The sequence below is a fragment of the Cystoisospora suis genome, assembly GCF_002600585.1.
Source record: "Cystoisospora suis strain Wien I chromosome Unknown contig_7398, whole genome shotgun sequence".
In the NCBI taxonomy this organism is placed as follows: domain Eukaryota; phylum Apicomplexa; class Conoidasida; order Eucoccidiorida; family Sarcocystidae; genus Cystoisospora; species Cystoisospora suis.
The window spans coordinates 1-8,551 of record NW_027160183.1 but is presented as its reverse complement, the minus strand read 5'-3'; the positions used below and the strand labels follow the sequence as shown (position 1 = coordinate 8,551).

At 56.2% G+C, this 8,551-nt stretch overlaps 1 protein-coding gene across 1 annotated transcript; it reads left to right on the top strand.

Annotated features, from left to right (window-relative positions):
* Nucleotides 1-350: 350 nt before the first annotated feature.
* Nucleotides 351-8,047, top strand: CSUI_010428 (ice family protease p20 domain-containing protein). Its single transcript, XM_068070532.1, has 8 exons — nt 351-2,674; nt 2,872-2,913; nt 3,297-3,456; nt 3,701-3,812; nt 3,974-4,063; nt 4,515-5,422; nt 5,656-7,406; nt 7,554-8,047. The coding sequence occupies exons 1-6, from the start codon at nt 996-998 to the stop codon at nt 4,910-4,912; spliced, it is 2,481 nt and encodes an 826-aa protein (XP_067917492.1). The 5' UTR covers nt 351-995; the 3' UTR covers nt 4,913-5,422; nt 5,656-7,406; nt 7,554-8,047.
* Nucleotides 8,048-8,551: the final 504 nt, after the last annotated feature.

Below are 8,551 nucleotides of genomic sequence, written 5' to 3'. Positions count from 1 at the left end.
TCGGCACATCCGCTCTATGGTGCTTGTACATCTCCAAGAGGCGTGTCGGCTGAGTCGTCGATGCAGAACAGACGAAGACAAAACTTTCGAAAGTTTTGGTGTTGGCCGTTACACAAAGACTCAAGCAGTTCGTGGCACTAGTGAACCTTGGTAAGGTGCCGACAGTCGCAGCGGGCGCATGCATCGTACGGTGCGCGAAAGCTAAATCGAAACGAGTTCAGTTGAGCAATTGCTAAGCTTCGCGCCAGCCGTTGCACTCGCGCAGGTTAAGTCGTCAGAAGTGAGTGCGCAAGCTGCAATGCACCCTCACGCGTGGGATCCGTTCCCCACGGCCCTCCTACGTGAACCATATAGACGATCTCAGACCATTCTCATTTTCTGGTTTGTGTCGATAGCTACTGACGGCAAGCCGGTGCTGTATGGCCTGCGGCAGTCCGAACGGCGTCCGAGATGACGGTGTGATTCAAGCGAACTGGCGGCCATGCGGCCGTGCATGCAGTTGGGTCGCCCGAACGCGACTCCCGGCCTCACTTTGCCATCAGCGGCCTTGCCGGTTTTCGCTTACTTCACTCCTTGAGAACTCCGGAGACTGCCGTTTCCCTTTTGTCTTTTCTTTCCCAGAACGGGCTGACTTCTCGGTCTCTCTAGGGTAGAGAAATCTTCATGTGGAAATGCGTGCCCTCCGCTGGGACGCGTGCAACTGTACGCTCGCCTCGGGCCCGTGGACGGAGTGCGCCTCGTGGAATTTCACATCTGACGCACTTCGAGCAGTTCTTTCCTTTTGCGCGTTGCTGTCGTAGCTTTCTTCGTGAAGCTCGAGTCCACTTGGGTGGAAGCGACGTGCGGTCGTGGGTGGCCACAGCTACTGTGTCACTTTCCCGGCCCGTGTTTCTTTGGGGCCTCTCACTCACAGTGACGACGTGACAAGATCGTGCTTAGTCCATTCACACGCGCTACTGAACACGTGTGTCTCGCAGGATCCGTGGGTCACCAGCATGACGGAGCCTCCGTCCGATCTGGGCGTCCGAAGATGGCCAGCACTCCAGTCTCAATCTCGTCCTGACCAAGGCTCTTCAGAGGTTCCCTTCTGCAGTTACGCGTCTCCCAAGCACTCAGAATGGCGAAGGCCTACTGCGAACGCTTCTCCGGAGGGTGTGCAGTCGCATTCTAGCTTCTTGGCCCGAGAGCTTGGCTGTGGGGCTGTCGGCCCTGTTCATCATGTGGCGGAGCGCCAGGTCTCTTCTACCACTTCTCGCCGGCCACTGATTGTCGCACCTAAAGAGTCGTCTAAGGCACTGCCTCCCACGCTTTCTCCCTACGTTTCCGTCTCCGGACCTCGGGTTACGGGGGAAACCGGTCTGGGTCCCCGAGTTCTCTGTCATTCCATTGTGTCTGCAGAAGCCAACTCGGCGCACTCCTGGGACCAAATCGGCGGACAGCCGGTAGCTCCTGCTGCCGCAAGGCGAGCGTGTACAGGTGAAGATAAGGTGGCCGGTCGTGGCTATACACCAGTGGAGCAAGCACACCCCGACTGGAATGTGAAACAGGATTTCACATCGAAGGCCGGGGGAGAGGATGAGTGCCACAGACGGGCCGAGCAGAGGGCCGTCGTGGCGGCCTCGGCGGGCACTTACGTAACCAAGGAAGCCGAGTTGTCGCACGGTTTCTCGGTTTCAACTTCACGTGTTGGGGGGGAATCGAAGCTGCTTAGTGACTTGATGACTCAAGAACGGCACCTCCTTGGACATTTTGCTCGCCAGCGCAAGGCTGTTGCGCCGGTCCTTCCTTCCGGGGGAGGCCAAATGCCGTTGTGTCCGGCTCCGGAAGTGTGGGCACGTGCCGTTTCCGCTACAGGAGCCCCGCTGGTTTCGCTTCCGGACGAAAATTCCTTGCAGCTGCCTTCAGCCAGCGTCTCCCTTCTCCCGTCCGCCGTCTCTCTCACTGACCTAAAGAACTCACTCACCGGGCGCTTTCCAGTTCCTGGCGAGACAGGACAGTATGGGATTGTTGGCACTGTCAATGGTGGAAGGGAGTCCCCAGCAGTTTACGACGCCAATGTTTCTGTCCTTCCTTACGAGAGCACGTGTAGCGTCGGAGTTGCAGTGCCGGTTTGCGGTAATGTGGTAGATTCCCCCTTCGCCCTCGATCCTCCTAGGCGGCCACAGGCGACTGGAGGGCCCGGGCCACTCCCGTGTCGTCGCCAGCAAAAAGCAGTGATTGTAGGATGTAACTACCACGTGTCTCACCCGTATCACTTGCGGGGCTCTGCAAACGACGCTCACTTATTTGCACACGCCTGTGTGCAGCTTCTCAAGTTCGACCCACACAATATTTGTCTCGTCACCGATTCAGCACCCTCCACATGTTATCGTGGGCAGAGGTTTTCTGATGGCTCGTTTTTCGGACCATCTCATGATCACTTGAGGCCGAGCACGGTGGGGGTGGACGTGGAAGCTTCGCTGTCGTCAAAATCGGTGTCGCGCCCCGACGGACGTTGTGTCCCGCAGGGCGGTGATGAGAGCGCGACCGATGGTTTTACAGAATTTCTCAGACCACGAGGTAGAAACAAAGTCAGTGGATCCGTGACGCATCCAGTTGTCGACATCGAGAGAATTGAAAGTGAAGAGAGATTCCCACTCGCGGAGGACCTTCCTACCAGGCACAACATTTTGAAGTAAGTTTCGTATTCTTGGACAGTGCGTAGCCAGGCAGTGCCGGTCGGTCCTCATCGGTCAGATTTTATCGAGTGCAGACGGCTTTCACTTCAGAAGTACCTTGGGAGCGATATGTTTTCAAGGAGCAGGCGTTCGCACACTTGCTTAAAGTCGGAGTTTGTTGCAATGCGTGTTCTGTGGTCACCTGTGTGTGCAGAGCGCTGAATTGGCTAGTGAGAAACGCTGGACCGGACGATTTGTAAGGGTCTCAACTTGCCCGAAGTGATAACGAGGATCCTCGAACTCCGCATTTAGCAGGAGAAGCGATCTGGTGTTCCCGGAAACTGCAGGTTACGTAGGCGATTGCACCAGTGACAATGTCTGTGGTCCGTAGACGCTTTTGCCGCGGTGGCCGGTAGCCGTATCGTTCTCTTTCCGTTTCTTCTGCGGAAGCTTTCGAAGCAGCGGAGGACAGCAGTAGTTTTCGCGTGACGCTGAACTTTTCTTTCCGGGGCCTCCGTTGCCGCGGAACGTCTGTTGCCCGAATGTAGCCACAGTAATCAGGTATGATGCTGGGGCTGCAAGTGGCGGGCTGTTGTGGAGTTTGTAGGTGTGGCGGATTTGCTTCGTTCTCTTGTACAGTTTAATCTTCTACTTCTCGGGCCACAGCGTACAGATGGATAACATGGCCGGGTGGGAAGGTGAGGGGTACGAGGAAGGCCTTGTTCCTTGCGACTTCAACGTTCACGACATAGAGAATGGCGATCCATCTAGCCTGATAAGTGTATTGCATATTAGAGAGGTAAGCTCCGTAGCCGGGTCTCCAAGCTGAGGCCAAGGTCACTTAGTGCTCCCCCCCCCTTGCGTTTCTCTGTACATGCTTTACGAAGGACTTTTCATGTTCACCTGCGTATGGAGGCGCATCTGTGCTAGTGCCTTCTATGACTTCTTGTGCTGGGCGGGGGTCTGTGGCGCGGATGTTGAACTCGGGTTTGCCCATGCTGCTGGCCGTGTTTGTGACTGGATGCTTGTATTCGTACGTGCAGCTGCTTCTGAGTATTCCGTCGACAACTCAGCTCACCGTGTTTCTAGACTGCAGCGGAGGCCAAACGATCCTTGATCCTGCCGGGAGTCTCACGCCTTTCAGCTTCATCAAAGGTAAATCAGGTGGTTCTAGACCAGTGGTCTTGAGAGACGGGGCGAAGCGTAGACCAACTGCCTCGTTTTAGGGAGCCACGGGTAACTGTGCAACTTTGCCAGTTCGTCGAAACGTCCGAAATTTCTCCAAAACCGCAATGTTCTGAGCTATGTGCTTGCAGGCGTTAAGCAAAGAGGCGTTTGGCCAGTGACTGATCCGACGGACAAGATGCACCGTGCTGTCTACCGGAAAGTCGTTTGGACCGATCCAGGCATGTTGCAGTTTCTCTCTTTGTAGTGTCTTGACGTCCGCGCCAAAATAGCTTCCGTTCTTTCATTACACCATACAAGGACGTCTGCCTGTTAGCCTGTCACCGGTTCTCCCAGCCAGGAGACGGCCGAGCGTTCATGACCCAGGAGTTCTCATCTCAGATAAAAAGAGCTGATGGTCTATACTGGCGTCCAGTTACTGACGTTGTCTAAAGTGTGTTGTTCCTTTTCCGGCTACATTATTCCGCGTACTCGTGCGCGGCCGGCGCAAAGTTTGTCTGAGCTTCCTTTGAGGCTGCGCCCTAGTGGGTGTCTCGCTGCCCAGGCAAACAACGGTGCAGGGCCGGGTTTCGTTATATCCGTACGCGCGCACTCGTGCGGCTCTGATGTTTTCACCTAATGACGAAGCCTATAGTGCAGATAGTTTCAGTGTGTCCGTGGTATCTCTGTCAGACATGCAGAAGCAACTCGTACGGCCTCGGTATCTACCGGGCGTCGAGGTTCAGTCAATCAAGGGCCTGGCGGACCCGCTCCTCCAGTCTGTGCATGCTGCGGGGCACCCGACGTATAACGCGTTCTGTATCGCTGCAGCTCGTAAGGAACTTGCGACGGAGACGAAGGCAGGTGGCGGCGGGGTGACCCTGCTGTGTTTGGTTCCGCCGGAAGCTGCGGGGGCTGTCCAACTGGGGGATGAGGAAATGTCAGAAAACGGCCTGGATGTTTTCCGCCGCGTGCGGTCACCGGATGGCATTGCGAGGGAAAAAGCGAAATGTTCTTCGCTTCTGAACAGTGTTCAGCACACAATGCTGCGCGACTTTTTAGCTCAGGGCTGCCAGGCACCTCGGGCGTAGTCCTTGTTACTCTTCGTGCAGCAGGCGCAAGAATTCAGTCTTTCTAGGGGCCACAGCGTCCACGTTGGGAGGTTCTTTGTTTGCAGCCTGGGGCACTGTGGCGGTGGAGGCCTGCTTCCAGTCGCTTGGTATCCCGCTGCTCAGCACTAATCCAGTTATACGATCGACTTCCAACGCCACGGTCGGAGGGGCGCCCGTCATTCACGGTAAGAAAACGGCACGTTTTTTTTTTTTGCTAAATCTGTGTGAGGGCCTCGACCTGCACCGCGAAGTGCTTCTGAGAGTGTTGGCCATTCATCGTGTGAGCGTCAACCCCGGGCGTTCTTGCATTTCTGACTTGAGCATTCGTTCTGTGCCAGGCGTGTTCACGTGGGCGCTAGTCTCTACTCTCCTGGATTCTCTGGTGGGAAGTGGACCAACGTCACCGGACTCCGCCGTCATCCGACGACGCGTGACATACAAGCGCCTCGTAGACAGGACCAAGGACATCATTCGCGACCTCAAGTGGAAGTAAGGAGTGCCTGGAGGAAGCGGAGAGACGCGTAACGGGGAACAGATCCCCCGGAGCGCTGTGGACAGCCATCTAGCGCTGCCCGTGCAACGAAAACGAGAAGCGGGGGTTACAGGCTAAGTGCTCGCAGACCCCGAAATTAGAGTATTCTCCGGGTTGCACGCGGGGCGGAAGAGCCTATTCTCGTAAATGGCCTTGCGCGTCATGCGTACATGTCTTTCTGCCTTTACAGTCGGCTCTTTCGTCTGGACCAGCAACCCGAGTTGACAATCTATGCAGGAAGCAGAGCGCGGGCAACCGACCTATTCTGTCAGTTGGTCGAGCCCTCTCTTGAGAAAGGGCAGCATCCAGCACTGGGGCGAATTACGCATCCTGGCATCTCGTTGGGCCCTCCCGCGGCCAGACGGACACCGACCGGTTCGGCGGTGGACGGGGCTGCCCCCGCTGTGCCGACGAGAAGTGCGCGAAACACACCGCAAGCGGTAACTCTGAAGCAGGTTTACACGGGTAATGCCTACGACTTTCTTTCCCCTCAACAAGCGTGGGAAGCTGCTACATGCGGTGCGAGGCTACCACCCGACGCAGCATTACCGTATACGGCGGAAGACTGTTTCTTGAGTGCGTTCTCAAAAACAAGGGGGGGTGCGGAGCTGGGTTGACAGCGTCTCTACCCTCTCTGGGGTTCCTCCATGTTTCAGATCGCAGCGTCCTGCGATTGGGGGTTCTCATTCTGCGCAGCAAAAAGCAAGTGGGGAAAAGTAATAGAGGAATAGCACTTGCTCTTTATCTTGTCGGGCTGTTCAATGCCGCGACTGTGTTGGGCTGTGCAGTTGTTGGTCGGGGGGGCCGGCGAAAAGAGGAGGGCGCGCCCTGTGTCAGAGGCTTTATCCAGAAGCCGGCCAGGTCGTAGTGTCGGCTAGGCGGGTACTCGTCAGGGCAGAAAAGCCTCAACAAAGGAGGCCGACGTTTGCAGGAGGCTGTCGTCGGAAACGCTCCAGGAAAGCGCACGGGTCTTCCAGCACTGGCAGACAGACGTGAGAGAATGAAGAGCTTTTCCCTGTCGTGGCGTCGCAGTTGTTTTGGTACCACGTGCTGTGGCCGGGCCTCGCACAAGCTGTCTGTCCTCTCTCTGAGGCAGGCGCCTTGATCGGAATGTGTTCAGGCGAGCAACAGCCCCGCGCGTTACCACGTCTGTGAGGTTCGCTATCGGATCGTGCATTTAGGTCTTCAGTAGACCGACGCAGTGACCTCTTGTCTAGGTTTTCACTCGAGTATTCAGAAAGGTCTTGCGACACTTGGTCGTCGCTTGGGCTACGCGCGCCGTCCGTTAGGGTGAGTAACACTGTTTTGTTTCCACGCCAACACCTGGAGTAGGGTACTTGACTTTGGGAATTCTTTGTTCGATGCACAGAAGCGGGCTCTCCGGCCAGCGGACACGTGCGTGTGACCGGCTGCGTCGCCGCTACCATTCCTCGGTGTCGTCTGCTGGCTGATGCTGAACTGGTTATGCCGGTGGGAAGCCGGCCAGTGCCAGCTCGGGAGTGGCCTTTCCAGTTCTGTTACGGCTAAATGACTATCAGCCTCCAACAGGTTTGCTTCTTTGATCCGATGAATACTGTTCTCCGTATGAGAGAGACTGTTGTTCATCGTCCAAGTTTTTTACTGAGCTGCTTTGGCTCGTCTGCATTCATCCTGCTGAAGACTACCCTACTCGCCGGGGGGCTGAAAAAACCTGTTCGTCAGACTTCCCGAACAATAATGCCAAGAAGGACTGTTGTAGATTCATTTGGCGCACGGTCGTCGTCGCTTAGCGAACGGAGGTGATGGTCTAACCTGCAGTCCGCAGGACAACTGCTGAAGCAGGCCGCTGCCTCAGTGTACCCACCAACCTGCGGCCCCGAGTGATTCTGATCACTCCGCCATTAACAAGGACAGACTTGCGGAGGCTCGACGTGCACCGGCTAGCTTTCGGAGGATCCCAATGTAAGAGCCTGCCGGGAGAGGGACAGCGCACGAAAGTTCGGCTGTCGGCGGACTTCAAAAGAGCGCGCACATGTGGAAAAAACGCGCAGGACCCCTGCGACAACTGCCGCGTGTCCGACCACTTTATCCGCGACCTTTTGCGTGTTAGGGCGACTGATATCCGTTGTCTCTACCTTCGCCTGCCTAGAGCTTCCGGACTAGCGGGCGCTCCTGCAAGCCAGCAGCGGATGGTCGATCGCCTTCTTGCGGGAATGAAGTGGGTCTGTGCTGTTGGCTACCTGGACGATGTGATCATATTCAGGAGTTCCTTTGACGAGCACCTAGCTAAGCTAGAGACATTTTTCCATCGTGCGCAGCAAGGCCACTTGCAGCTCCATCCGGTCAAGTCGCGCCCGTGCCAGCAAGAAGCGGCGTACCTTGGCTTCTCAGTCTCCGCAGAAGAAATACGCCCTGATCCAGCATGGAGGGAGTCGGGACGCTATCACTCGCTTCGTGACTCCGGTAAACAAGAAGGGGTGCGTAGCGTCTTGGGAATTGGAAGCTACTATAGAAGGTTTATCAAGGATTACGCGCGGCTATCGGAGCCGTTACAGCGCCTTATCACGGAGGCCGCCACCTTCGAATGGAAAGAGGAGCAGGTGAATGCATTCAATGCAGAAGCGTTGGACCACATGACCCATGGCTCACCCGCAGCCGGGAAAGAGTTTCACTATCGACTGCGATGCTTCGCGCTTGGGGCTTGGCGCTGTTATTTCTCAAAAAGAGGACGCTGGACACAACAGACCGATTGCGTTTGCCAGCAGAGCTCTAAGGCCGAACGAACAAAAGTGGTCCACAACAGAACTCGAGGCCTTTGCCGTCGTCTGGGCTTTGGAAACCTTTCGGATTTGGATTGAAGGCTCCCCGACTCTTATGCGTACGAACCACAGCCCGCTACTGTGGCTGGGTAATCAAGTCGGTAAGTCGACCCGCGATCGCGCGCAGGGTGTTGCGTCCTTAAGAGTTTGCGTTTGATTTGCGGCATCGAGCAGGGCGTTGCAACAGCGTACCGGATGCGCTTTCTCGATACCCTAATAGCGCCGTCCCGGTCCAGGTGCACCATACAATGCAAGATGTCCCAGTTTGCATTGTATGGTGCACCTGGA

Excerpts from the sequence above, each read along its gene's own strand:
- CSUI_010428 (XM_068070532.1), top strand. The coding sequence starts at position 996 with ATGACGGAGCCTCCGTCCGATCTGGGCGTCCGAAGATGGCCAGCACTC. Across the intron at positions 2,675-2,871 it reads ACCAGGCACAACATTTTGAA|AGCGCTGAATTGGCTAGTGA; the intron begins GTAAGTTTCGTA and ends CTGTGTGTGCAG. Across the intron at positions 4,064-4,514 it reads AGTCGTTTGGACCGATCCAG|ACATGCAGAAGCAACTCGTA; the intron begins GCATGTTGCAGT and ends TATCTCTGTCAG.